The sequence below is a fragment of the Plectropomus leopardus genome, chromosome 17 (genome assembly GCF_008729295.1).
Source record: "Plectropomus leopardus isolate mb chromosome 17, YSFRI_Pleo_2.0, whole genome shotgun sequence".
Lineage (NCBI taxonomy): Eukaryota > Metazoa > Chordata > Actinopteri > Perciformes > Serranidae > Plectropomus > Plectropomus leopardus.
Genome location: NC_056479.1, coordinates 30,041,346 through 30,059,193, shown reverse-complemented (window position 1 = coordinate 30,059,193; position 17,848 = coordinate 30,041,346). Strand labels below are relative to the sequence as shown.

Below are 17,848 nucleotides of genomic sequence, written 5' to 3'. Positions count from 1 at the left end.
AATCAACATAAAACAACCAATTGAAAAATAATTGGCAGAGAAGACAATAAATCTTCCTAGAATCACCGTCGGTCTAAACTAGACTAAAACAATAATGATACAAACACAGTCAAATTAAAACTGGATTAAACACTGTATGCTTCTCAAATGCCTGAACAAGGTTTTTAGCCGCTTTTTAAAAGACTCCACAGACTGACCTCACACCTGCTGAGATAAACACTGTTGTAGCGGAGGACTTTTATTTTGACAAATTTAGGACATTTAAACCATAAATTGATGCTAAAAATGGCACAAAATGGTGCATAAAAATGCAACTGAATGCAGGAAAATTGTGTTTGATGTTTAAAAATGTCCTAGCAGACTACAAACTGAAACCAAACCGACACCTTTGCATTTTGCAGCACCTTACTTGTAGTACAACTAAATCTATATTTGCAGGGATTCAGGTAGTGAAATTATCATTTTTTTTGGCAGTTTTTCTTTAATTACTAAAAGTACAATTATGGGCCATAAAAGGATTTTTTTGTTATTTTGCCATTGCTTCTCAGTGGTAATTGCACCCAACTGATGATGTACGAATGTAATAATTATAGTACTATAATAATGATCATTTTATTTATATGGCACTTTTCAAGCTTAAGCACAAAATGATTTCCACATTGAAAGATTTACTAAATAAATTAAAATATCAGACTGATGATGTCTGATTCCTTAGGACACTGCTGCTGAGTTTTTCATGTATATATATATATATATATATATATATATATATATACTCAGCAACTCCCACCACATTTTTTTGGGGCAGTAAAATGACGTAGACACAAATACATCCAGACATCAACATGAACAGTGGTATGAAATGGTTGTCAGAGAGAAAAGTGTGAAATAAAAGAACATCAACACATTAAATCTAAAATAAAATAGACTTTATTCATCAAAACAAACTTAATATCAAATCTCATGATTCATGGCAGCTGTGTCTCACAGGACGATGGACAGGTAGTCACAAACCTGAAAGACAGAAAACAACGATAAACTTATGACGGCAAAGAATCACCAGATGACACCAGATTTTTAATAAACGCCGCGGCAGCGAGCGTGTCGAACCTTGCAGCTTATCATCAGGGTGGGACAGCAGTCTGTGTTGGGAGCGACAGAGAAGACAGGGTTGTGGAGACAGTCCTCCATGTGCTCCGTCACTCTGGACTCCAGCAGATGCTGCAGGACGTCTGGCGTGATGTTCTGCTTCTGGAGACAAGGTGGACAAGGGGGGACAACATCGCATTTAAGTGACGCTGTTACTTACTTACTCAGGCTTAGTCCATACGGACACAGATATATTGAAAATCAGAAAAATCTAAAAAAAAAAACCAAACAAAAAAAACCCCCTCAAATTATTACAAAAAATTATAAAAGAAACACTTTCTTTTTTTTTTTTTAAAAAAAAAAAAGCAGAATAAACATCCCCAAAACTCAAAATTATAAACAAAAATGAAAATTATTTCCCCAAAACTAAAGAATTATTTAATTTATTTTTCTGATTAATCAACTCATTGTTGTAGCTGTACTTGTGTAAACTGTTTGGTTCTTTAATTTAAATTAAAAAAAACACCATATCTTATAAATTCTTGTTTTCTTATGCAAAAGTCTTAATTTGTAAAGGAACAAAAGCTGTAAAAAGCACAATATTTCCCTCTGAAGTGTAATGAAATAGATGTATAAAGTAGCATGAAAATAAATCAAGTAAAGTACAAGTACCTCAAAGTCTTGAGGTACTTGAGTAAATGTACTTCGTTACATTCCAGCACTGCCTGTTAAACACTCCTGCAGCTGCATTCACCACCACTGATGTTTCAATGGTCGTGCAGCACATTAGATTTTTATTAGTAATACAAGGAACATTTTCCAAAAACCATTAGACGTGTTCTGGTATTTATATTGTTTCCAGGCCAGTTTCATAGTTTTTCCAGGATTTTAATGCCACGGAAACCCTGATTAAAAAAAAACAACTTTAAATCTGCTGTAACATAAAACGAGGTGTCTTCATCTGTCCCTCATTCTGAACAGGAAAGAGTTAAACAAACTGACCTTGGTGTTGATGTAGAGTCCACAGCTGCAGGAGATGAAATGGCTGTTGATGTTCAAATTGTTCCTGCGAGACAAAAGACGCACGTTGATGATGAACCGTAAAAATGTGTCCTGAAATAAACCAGCAGCGACTGATTCCTCTGAGTCCCAACGTCTGCAATAACTCAGTGCAGCTGAAACAGAGAACACGATTAGAGACGCACTGACTGCACCGGCTTTAAAACTAACATTTCACATTAGTGGTTAACCCTTTAGGGCATGTTTGGCACATTTTAGACACTTTTCATTCTTCATTTTTTTGATAATTGTGTGTGTGTTGATGCATGTGTCCTAAATGTAGTCCAGATTGTGTATTTGAGTGTAATCAGTGAATTTGCAGCTCAGCTCCTACAATAAGTCTAAAATACACTGTGGAAACTAAATAGTTACATTCAGACTGTTCAGGTCCAAAAACGCTCCATTGAAACCCATTCAAACTGACATTTTTGATCCCACAGCCATCAGAGCAGAAAAACAGGACTTGTATTATTTCTGGGTGTCATTCTGGGCTTTTGACTCTGAATTTGTCATTTTGACTATTTTCCACCTGATGAGGTCATTTTGACCATATTTGGCATATGGAGGAAATACATGCTATTTCCACTTGGTGACCTGTCACAGTCAATGTAGCTGCTGATCACTGACATATCCCAGACTGTCAGCAGCTACACTCACACACTGAGCATGGAGGAGATTTATTTATTTTTCCATTTAAAAAATCACTGTGGCATCACGACAAGAAACCCGGATTTAATGGAATTAAAAATCTGAAAATGAATGAATATTTGATAATTATGATTAGGACTGATGTTGGTTAAAAAAGTAAACTTAATGAAAGTAAAAAAATCATCAATCTTCTGATTTTCAAAAGCACATTTTGCATGCAGAGCCATACGAGTGTGAGTATTTGACATTGTCAAAAAAAAAAAAAAATGAAAATCAATGTTGCTGCTAATCATTGACAAAAATCTACTTAGCATGTAGTTTATTGCAAATAATTCATTTTAGTGTTGTTGTTTTTTCCATCTACAAACATAGTGGCATCATGACAAAAACCTTTATTTAAAGGGTTAAAATTCTGAAAATTAATGAATATTTGATGATTAGGACTGATGTTGGTTTAAAGAAAAAAAACTTAACTGAAAACATAAAATAATTTTAATGTATAATATTTCTAAATAGCTTGATTTGAAAAGTGCATGTTGTGCGCAGTGATACACAGTGAGTGTGTGTGATATGAAAGTGGCCCTAAGGGTTAAATATCAGCAGATATATACATGGGATGCCAACATATACATGCCAACATCTCATGTTAAAGCAGTTATTTTTATGACTCACGTGTGACATATCGGGCAAATAATGCGCGTGTCGTCCATCGCTTCCACCACCGACGAGATGTACTGCTGCTCGAACTGCAGGTTCCTCTCGTGTTCTTCGATGATGGCCATTTCTGCGGCACAAAGAAAAGAAAACACGACTTTGAGCTCAAAATCAACAGGTTCCACGTTTTTACATCTGCAGAAATATCAGAGCCCTGCAGCAAGTTTCCGCGGTGTGCAGCCTTTTTGATTTGAGGTTTTGCTGATATTTATATGTATTTTAATCAACATTTATTTTAATATTTAAAGTCGGGGGGTTGGATTAAATAAAGTGTGGTTTCGATCATGTAAATGCATTACCTTGAGACATGAGCTCCTGCTGGATTTCTTCCAGTACGGCCAGTTCATCGTACTCCTTCGTGGCACTGAACATCTGCTCAGAAAATATTGCACATTGCATATTTGTTCTACAGTCAACTTTTTCTGCACATCTCAGCACAAAACCGTAGTTTTCTTATTCTGAAACAGCTACAATGTACATATTTGTCATGTTATTGTACTTTTTTCCCACCATATTTTTAGCGTATTATTGTATTTTATTATTATGTATTTATCTATTTCACATTAAAGTTATTGAGTGCTGCAGTACTTTGCATTATTTTTTAAAAATGTGTTTAATGTAAGTTTATTGTTTACGCCAAAAAGCAAAGCAAATTCCTTGCAAGTGAAAATCGACTTAGCAATAAATTTTTTCTGATTCTGTTTCCTCTGATGCGTTTTTCCCCCAGGTGCTCAGGAGGCTCACGGAAAAATATTTTAGCTACTGGGAGGATCATGATATATATACATTAAAAATTTTAAAAAATGATTTAAAAAAAAAAAAAAAGAAAATAAAATAATGATAATATTTTTTCAAACAAACAGAGACAGACAGAGACAAACAGCCGCTGACAGGCGGACAGACCGACCTGCGTCATGCCGTGTGGCCCCCACAGAGAGGGCAGCCTCTGGTCCTCCGCCTGCAGCGAGCTCCACTCCTCCTCCATCACCTCCTGGACGATGCTGGAGGCCCCGGAGACCCGCTGCTGACCGTCCCCCATCTGCCGATATCTGTCCAGCAGCCTGGACCGGCTGCTCTTCAGTCTGTCCACACAGCGCTGTGAAAAACACCAAAATAAAACATTTTAAAAATGAACCCTTAGCTCTTATATCACACACACTCATATCACTCAAAACAGGCTTTAAAAAAATATTATACTTTAATATTATTTTCTACTTTCACTGGGATATTTTTAACCAGCATCAGCCCTCATCATGAATATCAAATATTCATTTTTTTTCAGAATGTTAACCCTTTAGATAACAGGTTTTTGTCATGATGGCACTATTTTCCTTGTTGAAAAAAACCCAAACGCAAACATATGAATTATTTTCAATAAACTGCAAACAAAGTAGATTTTTTTGCTGATGACAGGCTGGGATATGTCACTGATTAGCAGCAACATTGAATTTTGCACATTATTATTTTGTGTGCAGAGTCAGACACTCACACTGCTCTGCACACAAAAACACAAAAATATTCAAAATCAGTCTATAAAAATATTACATATTAGTATCATTTTCTACTTTCATTGAATTTATTTTTTTAACCAACATTTTCAAAGAAGCATTTTCTGACCTGAACAGTCTGAATGTAACTGTTTAGTTTCCACAGTGTATTTTAGACTTATTGTAGGAGCTGAGCTGCAAATTCACTGTGATAAAAAAAGTGATAAAAAAGTTTGCTCCATCTGTACCATCACAGTTTAGTTCTCATCCTTATTTCTGGGGTGAAATTTCACAAAGATTTCTGCATGAACACACACACAGTTATCACAACATGGAGAGTGCGTAAAATGCGCCAAACAGTCCCTGAGGGGTTAATAACAAACAGTCCCTAAGAGTTAAACTCTAGCAGAAATTAACGGCATGTTAGCTGCTGTCGGCTAACTGACTCCGTTTTTCAGACCTTCCGGTAAGTCTCCTTCCATGGCGGCGTGGTTCCTTTGTAGAGGGACCGGTGTCGGTGCAGCGCGTCCATCCGTGAAGCCGCCGCAGAGACTTACTGTGAAACTGGCTCCAAAAAACCGTCCGAAAACCGAACCAGACCTCAAAACCAAAACATCTCAGCTTTTAACCCTGACACCCGGAAGTCAATGAGCCCCGCCTCAGATTGCATGATGGGTCATGTAGTTCCGAGCTGCCGAAAATGGTTTAACAGCAGCTGAGATGAAAAACTAATTTCTTCCGATGCGATTAAAAAACCGTCCCTTTTCATTAGAATGAGAACATATCTCAAAATAATGAGACTTTTTATGTTTAGTTTTTAGTTTATGTATCTAAAAAATAATTATTCAGTATCACAAAAAATGACTTAGTATCTCAAAACAGTTACACGCTTTTTCAGAAAACAACTTATATATCTCTCACAGTAATAATATAGTATCTAAATGACATAGTAAGTTAAATTAAGGAGAAACTTTCCCGAAATGACTTAGTATCACGTAATAACTAACGTATCTAAAAAGAAATATTTCAAAAATAATGACATATTATCTTAAAAATATGAAAACATTTCTCTAAATAATAAATCTTGAGAAATTATATAAATAATTATTTTGTGAGAATTAGTCATTTTCTGAGACAAGTTAATATTGGGAATACTAAGAACTACTTTAACTACTTTAATTTACAGCCTCAGTAGCGACATCTGCTGGTGAGATTTTGTCACTTTACTGAAGTAATTTTTCAGGGACATTTTTCCCGTTTATGTGTACAAACTGTATTTTTACTTGCACTTTTTAGTATTTTCTGTGTGTCACAAAATACGTTTCTCCTCTCAAATAGAAACAAAAAACTGCATTTAAAAACACAGTTATGGAATATGCTGTTGATTTTACATAACCATGAAGTCAATTTTTATATTGATGAAGTGTTTTTATAGTTAAGATGTGCTCCTCATCAGAGTCCTGACGTATGAGATTTAAGGTTTAATGTGAGTCTATGGGTCTGTTTCTCCTCCCTGGAGCCTGCGCGAACCCTGGAGCTCCTGTAAAGAAGGAAAATCCATTTTAAAAACAAGCCTTGGTTAACCCTTTGAAACCTGCATCAACATCACTTTTCTTGTGCTAAATTAAGACGCCTTTCAGAGGTATTTAAACCCTCAAAGTCTGAGTAAATGTGCTTGTTTTCTTTGCTTTGTTTAAGTTGCTCGTTGTCTTCTTCCCAATTTTTGTGTAAGAAATTATTGTTTTAAAACAGTTTTAAAAAGAGGGGATGATTATTAGAAAATTCTCCAATAAAAATAGGGACATGTACTTTAAGGCCATTTTATCATCATCATCATCATCATCATCATCATCATCATCATCATTATTATTATGCTTATTTTTAAGTAATTTTCCTGTAACTTTTTTTTTTTGCTAAGTTTTGGTCCATGTCTTATTGCTTGTCCTAATGTTTTCGAAAGAAGTCGAGCCAATTTGCTCAGGTGCCAAAGGGTTAAGTGTAAATAATCCCATCATGGGTGGACAGCAGCACTTGGCTCTGGATCTGCATGTGAATGGGAGGCAGCAGCGTAAAGCTAATGCGTAAACACTCCTTATCTCCACACCATTATGCGCGCCGGTCAGTCTTTAAGGGCTCTGCTGCTCGCGCTCCTGCGTGTCGTCGAGGTAAATGTTAGTTAGAGGACTCTGCAGGCTCGCCAACTGTTTACGCGCTCTGGTGCGCGCCCGAGGAGAGGCTTACTGGAGGTTTCTGCGGGGAGCAGAGGGGAGCCAGACAGGCGACAGTCAGCGCGGTGTTGGCCTCGGGGCAGAGGCAGGGAGCGAGCCGGCGAGCCAATGAGAAGGAGACATCCACTCCCCTCTGTCCTGCCCGGCTCGGCTCAGCTCGGCGCGCCCTGTAATTAGGAGCTCTAGTTGGGTTGGGCGCCGCCACGGTGGACAGCCCGGCTGCTGCGTCAAGGGAGTTTGGGAACGCCAGCTCCAGATAGCGAGGAGCACTCCTGGTTTAGAGCACGCGGAAACATGAACGGACAGTCCTCACCTGTCTTCGAAGAGAAGAAACCATCCCTCCCTATGGCCGGGAGCTCCATCTCGGCCACCAAGGACTCCCCGACCCTGCCGGAGTCCTCGTCCACAGACATGGGTTTCTACAGCGGCCAGAGCGCGCTCCACGGCTCGCAGGATTTCTACCCGGCGGCGCAGCAGCCGTACTCCGCTCAGCACATGAACCCGTACGCGTACCACCACTATAACCTCCACGGGATGGGTCCCGGGGGAGCCTACCCTGTGGGGAAGGCAGAGTACCCGTACCCCCCCTCAGCGTACAGGGAGCACGGCGCGTTCAGCAGGGAGGCGCAGGCAGCGCTGCAGGACGGTGAGTTCACAAACAGTCGAGTTTCCCCGCGGACTGATCCGGTTCATGAAGAAAAGTTTCTCTGTAACACATCATATGTCCATCTTTGTCCCAAAACCAGAAACGCCACGCTGACCGCACTGAGGCTGGTGTGTGGGAACGATCATGTCTGGTCATATGAACTCAATAATCGCGCATGAATTTTACGCAAGAAGAAAATGTTTCCATCGCCTGCTAAAATATTTACTTTCAGCAGTGCTGGGAGAAGTATTCAGATGCTTTACTTTAGTTTAAGTATACTAATACAACGCTGTAAAAATACTCCATTGTAAGTAAAAGTACTGCATTGAATAAGTAAGTATAATCAGAAAAATGTACTTAAAATATAAAAAGTGAGTGTATCCAAGGCAGAAATTATATATAAAACACATAAACAAACAAACAACAACAACAAACACTACTTTAACGATTACGACAAAAACAAAATACTCTGTTATGACAGCAAGTCCTGCATTGAAAAATGTTACTAAAGTTAAAGTAAATAAGTATTATCAGGAAAACGATAATACCCCCGCCCCACTCGAAACTCTTAAAAAAAGAATCAGAAAAAGACATAAATGTTTATCGTAACCTGCTAAGTCACTAAAGCTGTCATCACTTCCTCCTGAAATGTAGTGGAGTAAATGTATAAAGTAACATGAAAAAAAAATACTCAAGTACAACACAAGTACCTCAAATCTGTACTTAAGCACAGTACTTGAGTAATTTTACTTAGTTACATTCCACCACTGTCTGAACCCAGTTGTTGTGCATGATTTTTACGCACAGAAAAAAATATTTACAGCACCTTTTGGACATATTTTGGAGCTTTACACTGAAGTTTTCTCAAACTCAAGTTAACCCTTCGAAACCTGGATCGCAGTTTTTTTTTCAGTGTTCAGATGCCTTTCACAAGCATTTAAACATCTGAAACGAGCAGATTGTTTTGATTTCTTTCTAAAACACAGAAAAAAGGCAATGAGCAAGAAATGTTCTGCAAATGGCAAGATATAAGTGAAATGTGACAAGAACAATGACTGTAAAAAAAGAAAAAATATATAATAAAATTATAAAACAAACAGGGAAATGTAAAGAAAACTACATATATTTGTTTCATTATTATAAAATTTATATTATGTTACAGAAATGTATTCATATATTAAAGCTCGTTGTTATGATCATCTCCCTGTTCTTCTTTTTTGCTAATTTTCAGGGATTTTTTTGTATAACTTTTACTCATATTTGGATAATTTTGGGTCATAATTTATTGCAAAGTTGCTCACTAACTTCATCAAAGGGTTAATAGCAGTGTTGGAATGTAACTAAGTACATTTACCACAAGTAGCAGGTACCAGGTACTTGTACTTTACTTGAGTATTTTTTTTTTTCATGCTACTTTATACTTTTACTCCACTGCACTTCAGAGGGATTTATTGTACTTTTTACTTCACTAAATTTATCTGACAGTTTTATAGATTAAGATTTTTGCATAAAAAACACAAGAAAGGTTTAAAAGGTTTAAGGTTTAAAAGTAAATTACCCCAAAGTTTATACAAATACAGCTGCAACAACTAGTTGATTAGTCAATCACTCGAGTCACAGAACATTAATTGCCAACTATTTTGGTAAATATTTAAGTATGTTTCTATTTTTATTTTGATAATTTGGAAGTTGGGTGTGTGTTTTTTCTTTCTTAAATTAATAATATATATATATGTTTTTTCCTTTTTTTTGAAATTAATTTGGGGTTTTTTTGGTGATTTTTCTGCATTTGGTACTTTAATACTTGAAATACATTTTTTCTGATTATTCTTATTTACTTTTACTTAAGTCAATACAAGTATTTTCACAGTGTGGTATTAGTACTTTTACTGAAGTAAAGGATCTGAATAATTCTCCCACCACTGTAAAGTTAATGTTTATTTTTTATAGAAAAGTTAGAAGGAAAGTACCTGAAGGTACGCAAAAGTATATAAATACAAAACGAAAACAAACAAAAAATGGCCTCAAAAGTACTGAATATATATATATATATATATTTATATGTGTGTGTGTATATATATGTTTTGTAACATAATATATTAAATATAAAAAAAATATATATAATTATAGTGCAATTTCCCATTTTTTATGGATCATTTTCTGATAATCCTCCTCTCTTTTATAAAAAAAATGTTTTTTGAGCAATTTTTTTTGCCACGTTTCATGGATTTCTTGCAGTTTTTTGGTACATTTCTCGCCAAGTTGCTCCCTGCTGGTGTTTTCAAAAAGAAATTAAACCAAGTCGTTCAGGTTTCAGAGGGTCAAATACTTGTGAAAGGTGTCTGAAAGCAGCAAAAAAGAAAAAAGAAAAAAGAAAAAAATGTACATCCAGTTTTCAAAGGGTTAACTGCAGTAAATTCACTGTTTCACTTTCCTCTGTGTTCTTTGGCTCACCTGCTGCTCATGAAGTCGTCTCTCAGATTTGGTTTTTGGTTTTGATAGTGAAACAGAGATGAGCCTAAAGGTCGTTGGATGGCGGCCATGGCCTCGCTGTCGCAGTGACGCTTCCTCTTCGCCTACATTAGGAATGAAGTCATTAATTAACACGCAGCAGGTTTACGTGCATTAAACAGGTGAACTTCGCCAACGTAAATAAACTAACTGAGCACTCAGATCCTGCGGCGACATTAGAGACAACAACAAAGACAAAAGTTCCCCAACAGACAGCCAGACTGAGCTCAAAAGCTTTTTTTTTTGGGTCTTTTCGGAGCCTGGAAGACGTTTCTGTGCAAACTCGACAGACTGGTGTTGTGTTTTTGACATTCCAGTTGGGAGTTGACTCCTGGAAATGGCCCCAGGGGACTTTGGCCCACAGCCACGCACATCAGGTGTCACGACATGTCAGTCAGCCTTGGCCTTTGAATCATCCAACGAGGCCGGCTCGTTATCGTGCGAGGCCCGGGGCCACGCCCAAAAAAAAAAACCTGCATCACAAACAAATACATAAACAGATGACACATTTGAATTCATTCCAAATATTAACGCTCCCATTCTGAAACAAAAGAAATAATCACAAATAAATACGTTCCCAACAAGACCACTAATTAAATCATATGAGTAAATTAATAAAAATAGATGAGTCAAATCTTCCTAAATGCAACCACACAAAAATATTTTAGATTTCTTATATTTAATTTATTAAATTAATTTTTTGTGATTATGCTGGATATGTTTGTTTTTTTCTTTTGGTCCAATTTAAATAAACTGAGTTAAGAAATAGCGGAATGAGCCTTTAAAAAATGTTTTTAATTGCGTAAATTCATAAAAAAAAAAATACTGAACACATTACCAAAGAGTTATAGACAGTAATGTGAACTAATGCAGTAAAAAAGTATAAATATTTATATGTCCATTGGAATAAATACTAGAAAACAATTTCAACATTTTGACTTTTAAAAAATTAATTAGAATTATCTAAAAAATACTTATAGTCAAATATATAATAATTTAAATATATTGAGCCCAAAAATAGTGGAATGAGCCTTCAAATAAATGTAAGATATTAATTGTGTAAACTAGGTTGCTAAAATTGAGGGAAAAAAGAATAAACGATCTCAGTTTAATTAACAGTGAACTAAAACAGTAAAAGAAAAGAAAGACTCTTCAAAAATGTATATAATTATATGTTCATTATTTATAAACACTGGCAAAGTATTTCAACCCCTGACTTTTTAAAAATATTATTATTATTTGGAAGAATCTTTATTCAAATAAATAATATAAATTATAATTTTTTACACATATTACAACAATATGTACATTGTTGGTAATACATGTATGTTGGCATAAATGCATACATTTGTCAAATATTATAATACTACATTGCATTTCCTAAACAAGTGGCAATCTTTACCATCAAAGGAGACATTTTTGGCCCAAAAATTTAAAAATAAATAACCCAAAAAACAGCAAAACAAACTTAAACTAATTAAACAAATTAATTAAGTTAAACTAATTTAAAATAAATGTTATTACATTAAATTTAAATAAAATTGAAGAAAAAAGATTAAATTGGCTTAAATTTTATTACATTAAATTAAAAAAAAAAAAAGATGATCGTATTCTGGGTTTGGTTTTCATGAGAGAAACCGGATTATTCATTTTCCCAGTTTACATCTTAGTGTCTTTCAGAGAACTGCAGCCGGCATATTTGGGTTTATGAGAAATGAAATAAGGTGTTTACATTCTCAAACACATGAGCAGGATGCTCCAATAACTCGATCATAGACGAGTTATTCACGTCTGTGTAAACGCAAAATGATTCATGAAAATTAAAATGTCAAAAAAATATTATTTGTTCTCGTCAAAGGCCGCTGTTTTCCTTTTTAAACGTTTTGTTTCCCATCTGAAGGCGATGAAGATGAATGTGTTGATCAGGTGCAGAAGTTTGTCTGTTTGTCTCAAAGACGACAAAAAAAGAAAGAAAGAAACAGAAATAAGAGCACAAACAGGAGAGAGATGTATCCAAGCGTCCCTGCAGGCGACATGAAAAGCTCCCATAAATCTCCGTCTCCCTCCCCGGCTGTGGGAGACGCTCCGACCAAAATTACAAGTTCAGAGAGCTGGCGGAATTTCTTTGAAACTTCGGGGTTGTAGCGGCGAGGCTATTTTTACTCTGTGCACAAAGCGCTCAGCAGAGGCTGAATACGAGCTCATCACATGACAGAAAAGACTCTGCAGCAGGGGCCCTCAACGTGGGGCCACTTTTACTAAACGACAGGAGCCAGGGCCCGTCGCATTAACCCCATATGTGACAGGATTCCAGGACATTTCAAAGATTTTAGGAAGGTTTTAGGAAGTTGACAGGACTTTAGGACATTTGCTGGATTTCAGGACATTTTTTTAGGATTTTAGGACATTTCTAGAATTTCAGGACAATTTTTTTGATTTTTAAGAAGGTGATAGGACTTAAGGACGTTTCTAGGATTTTACAACGTTTCTTGAATTTCAGGACTTTTCCTGAATTTTCTAGGTGTTTCTCAGGACATTTCTAGGATTTTAGGACATTTCTAGGATTTTGGGACATTTCTAGGATTTTAGGACATTTAGGACAAGACATTTCAGCCTACAGGCTGTTACATTTTATGAGAGCAGAGAAGAAGAAGGTGACAGTGTTGCAGGAATATTTCATGACTTCTTACCGTTTCTTTCCACAGTGAAAGAGGAACCAGACGTGGAGGTTCGGATGGTCAACGGGAAGCCCAAGAAGGTCCGCAAGCCACGGACCATCTACTCCAGCTACCAGCTGGCGGTCCTGCAGAGGAGGTTCCAGACGGCGCAGTACCTGGCCCTGCCGGAGCGCGCCGAGCTGGCCGCGCAGCTGGGCCTCACGCAGACGCAGGTGAGGTCGCAGACGCAGACGCAGGGCGGCTGCAAATATGCACTGATGGTGCTCTCACCACCAACACACACCAACACACACACAAACACACACCAACACACACCAACACACACACAAACACACACCAACACACACCAACACACACACAAACACACACCAACACACACAAACACACACATAAAGACACATAAACACACACCTTCACATGACAGATTTGCACAAAACTTCAGCGATAATTTTGAAACTTCGATAAAACATAATTGCGAGAGGACTGCGTTTCCATTGAGTGTTGATATTTATTTCGTATTTTTCGTGTTACTTTTTCTTCTTCTTTGGCTTTAATGGCGGTTGGCGTCCATAAAGCTGCTTTACCGCCACATGGTGCTGCACATTATCTGAGTTATCAGAGCGAAAACGGTGTTTCCATTGCATTTTGGGGAAATAAGGCTTTTTTGAATCACCTAAATTACCACTTCACACAAACGTAAAAACTTTTTTGAGATGAACTGGAGTTTGTTTCTAAATTGACGTGTTTCCATTCAATCATGGGCTTTTGTTGCCGAAATATCAACACGTGCTTTTGAAGCATAATCCCAACGCTCGCCTTCGTTGACATCCTGGTGTTGGTAGCGGCGTCTTGGAGCGTCTGCAGCGGACGCAGGAGGAAACCCAGAGCGTGATATTCAGACGCAGACTTGGTGACAGATTATCGGCCTGGTCGATTATTGGAGCCAATAATAGCATTTTGCCTTTTATCTGTATCGGTGTTATATTATATATGTTATATAACAATTGCCAATCAAATTAATCAATTAAAAAGTGCAATTATTATTGTAATAATTAATCATTCATTTTGTATTATTGTAAATTCATATCAGTCTCATTAACTGCTAATAATCGGTACCCCTGAAAAACCGATATCGTTGTACACAGGTAAAGTGTTTGAATAAGATTTTCCGGTAAACGTATGAATAAGTATGAAAAGGTGAAAGAAAAACACCGTATGTTAAAGCTCTGGGTTCTGCTAAAATATCATTTGCAAAATTTATTTTGTCAACAGCATAAAAGAATAATCGTATTCACAGTACCATGCTGCTACTGAGATAACTTTTAACAAAGTGAATTAGGGATAAAATCCAACAGGATGCAGCGCTGTAACGCAGCACATTTATCAGACGGAGATCGGCCCCGTCAGTCGTTCCTGTGGTGTCAGTCTGGTTTGTACAGTCCTCCTGCCTAATGATTTACCACCACATGAATTATCTTTGCTCCAGTGATAACAGACAAAAGCTGGCGTGCAGGTTGTTACATCTGCTGTAAATCATTGCTCAGGATTATGCTCGACTTTAAGAAAACAAAGATATGAGCGATCCTAATCAACCTGAAACGCTGTCGTGCCATCTGGTTTGATGCTCTCGTGGATTAAATATGAAAATAACAGCATTACAAAAGCTCTCACAGTGCCATGACGTTACATTTACAATCAATGACGCAACCTCTGCTGGCCAATCACAGCTCTTAGTGTTGTATGGAATTGATATATTGCTTATTAGTAAAGAAGTGTGTGTAATATTACACAGGAAAAGTGTGTATTCAAACATCCTGCAGTCAGAGAGAAACATGAGGATTCATTCAGATTCTTTGTGTTTGTGCCACCTGATGGATTCAAGTCCAATATTCTCTCTTTTAGCTCTGTCTTTGGTCTCCACCAACTCCAGCAGGAATTAAAATCCTAGAAATGTCCTGAAATCCTAGAAATGTCCCAAAATCTTACAAATGTCCTAAAATCCATGAAGTGTCTTGAAATCCTGGAAATGTCCTAAAATCATAGAAACCTCCTAAAGTCCTAGAAATGTCCTAAAATCAGAAAGCTCCTAAAATTCTGGAAATGTCCTAAAATCCAAATCAGAGAAATGTCCTAAAATCCTAGACACATCATAAAATCAAGAAAACTTTCTGAAATTGTAGAAAAGTCCTAAAATTCAACAATGTCCTAAAACCCTGTAAACGTTGTAAAATCATAGAAATGTCCTAAAATTGTAGAAATGTCCTAAAATTCGACAAAAGTCCTAAAACCCTAGAAATGTCTTAAAGCCCTGAAAACATCACACAATGGTAGAAATGTCCTAAAATCCTAAACATGCCGCGACTGGCGCCTGGCCTCCTGTCAGTGCGCAGAAGTGGCCGTTAGCAGAGCCGGTTGAGTGTCTCTGGCTGTGTGGAGTCTAAAATGGACTTTAAGAAGCTGGTGAAGACCAAACCAGAGCTCACGCAGGAATTTTGAATGTTGCTGTTGGTTTTTTCGGTTAATTTCTTTCCGTCACCTCGACATCTGTCTCCGGTTCCTCCAGGTCAAGATCTGGTTCCAGAACCGTCGCTCCAAGTTCAAGAAGCTCTACAAGAACGGAGAGTTTCCACTCGGGGAAATTCCTCTTGAACACAGTCCGGACGCCAGCGACTCCATGGCCTGCAACTCTCCTCCGTCCCCCGCCGTGTGGGAAAACAACAACAGCAACAACAACAACAACAACAACAACAACAACAACAACAACAACAGCAGCAGCAACAACAAGAGCAACGCAATGATGGATCCCACCAGCAGGGGGCAGGGTCCCTATCAGCCGCCCGTCGACTCCTCGCCCGCCTGCATGGGCGAGTACACGCACCAGGACTGGTACCAGCAGCAGGGCGCACACTTAGGTCTGCCACAGTCGGGCCACCACACGCCATCAGCAGCGGCAGCAGCGTCCGCCGCGCAGAGTCTGGGCGCCGTCTACTGACGCTCAACAGTCTGACTCCAGCGCGCTGGGGGGATTTTGGTTTTCTTTTTTGGATGACTTGGAGCGCTGTGGTGACCGGCAACACCTGACAGCGATCATCAGACACGAGTCATGACTGTAAAACCTGACACACATGTCGTAAAAACGGCTTTCGGATAGTAAACGTGGATTAAAAACAAGTGGCGTCCTCAGCTGCCCCGTCCGCTCTCGAGTTTACGATCTCATAACAAAGACGTCGGGGTGATGGATGCGCCTTTTTTCTGTGCTGAGACTGATACTGATTTTTAATTTTTTTTTTTAAATTTCAAATCACTGATAACAGACAATATTTTATTTAATATTTTAAATATGACGATATTTATGCCATTTTTCAGGATTTTGCATCGGTTCAGTCTTCCCTTAATTCTTTTTATTTCTGGAAACAGCTTCTGACAGCATTTTCCCTCTGAACTGAATACTACTGAAACTTTTCAGGCTTTGCAGCAAATTTAAAGATATGTTTTCTTTTTCTTTTGTTTTTTTGTCTTTACGGAGAGCAGGACAGGAGCGTGTCACAGGCGAACACTGAGGGCTGAAACCATCAAATATCAGCCAAACTGATGTGACCCGTGAGCGGAGGAGATTTTACAAAGTGAATTTAACCCCTTAATCCTTTGAAACCTTAGCAAATGGATTTGATTTGGGGAGGAAAAAACAAAAAGTGTTAACCCTTTAAAACCTAAATGACAAAAAATTGGCTTAATTTCTTTCAAAAACAGGAGAGGAAGGCAATGAGCAATTTGACAAGAATGTAACAATAATTTCCAGGTTGTTTTCCTGCAGTTTGCTCGTTGCCTTTCTGTGTTTTTTAGGAGAATTCAACTGTTTTGCTCAGGTTTCAAAGGTTAAAAAGCGTCTAAAAAGCAGCACAAGAAAAAGTGATGCTCATCCAGGTTTCAAAGGGTTAAAGGTGACACACTTGGTGCTAAAACATTTGAAAAATAAAGTTGTATATATTCTGTTAACACATGTGATGTCCTCAGGTTTTTATTTATAGAGTCAAATGTAGAAAAAAAACAGTTTGTGCCTTAAAAGGTTTTTTTTCCAAGAAAATGAGTGAAAAATAAAAGTTTAGATATGGATCAGTGTATTATCTTCAGTGTGTATTCACATGTGAATGCATTACACAAACAAACACACACACACACACACACACACACACACACTTACACAAAAGCACTGAAAGTGTGCTGACGGTGCTTCACTGGTGTGCCCGTCAGATGAGTCAGACAACAGATACAGGTTGCACCCATCTATATATTACACACACACACACACACACACACACACACACACACACACACACTCAGAGTGCGTGTAAAGGAGGCAGTGGGAGGTGACAGTGCTGCAGACACTCTGGAGTCTCTGGATACTAATAACACACCGCTGACACACAGAGAGAGACGGGTGTACACCGCTTTCATGTGGCACGCAGTTGGAGAGGGGAGGAGAGACGTGTGTGTGTGTGTATGTGTGTGCACGTGCGCGTGCACATGACAAACAACCAACCAACCAAACCCACAGGTTAGCCAACAAAGAGAAAGAGGGCGTGATGATGAGGAAGAGAAACAGACGAGGACGCTTTCAAACAGCGTTACAGACCCAAATATAACAACGTTCTTCTCTGTTTGAGAGGTTTTTGTTGATTAATGGTTCTTCTGGGAAAACTGGAAACTTCCCCAAAGTTAGACGAAAAGATTGAAACCACTCTCGTGTCTGTGCTGTAAAACAAAGCTTCAGCCAGTTAGCTTAGCTTA

General features: G+C 37.9%; 2 protein-coding genes across 3 annotated transcripts; one reads left to right on the top strand and one right to left on the bottom strand.

Moving 5' to 3' along the window:
* Positions 1-912: 912 nt before the first annotated feature.
* On the bottom strand, positions 913-5,652 carry rpain (RPA interacting protein). 2 transcript variants are annotated; one of them, XM_042505339.1, is made up of 7 exons: positions 5,458-5,652; positions 4,418-4,606; positions 3,810-3,882; positions 3,469-3,580; positions 2,092-2,155; positions 1,111-1,248; positions 913-1,014 (listed from the first exon to the last, which is right to left on the bottom strand). In XM_042505339.1, exons 1-7 carry the CDS (start codon positions 5,527-5,529, stop codon positions 985-987), a joined length of 678 nt encoding a protein of 225 aa, XP_042361273.1. In that variant the 5' UTR covers positions 5,530-5,652; the 3' UTR covers positions 913-984. The 2 variants fall into 2 exon arrangements, with proteins under 2 accessions (XP_042361273.1, XP_042361272.1); XM_042505338.1 differs by having other exon boundaries at positions 1,111-1,251; positions 5,458-5,651.
* Positions 5,653-7,300: 1,648 nt separating this feature from the next.
* LOC121956895 (homeobox protein Dlx3b-like) lies at positions 7,301-16,747 on the top strand. The gene is made up of 3 exons (XM_042505327.1): positions 7,301-7,871; positions 13,088-13,272; positions 15,624-16,747. The coding sequence occupies exons 1-3, from the start codon at positions 7,520-7,522 to the stop codon at positions 16,050-16,052; spliced, it is 966 nt and encodes a 321-aa protein (XP_042361261.1). The 5' UTR covers positions 7,301-7,519; the 3' UTR covers positions 16,053-16,747.
* Positions 16,748-17,848: the final 1,101 nt, after the last annotated feature.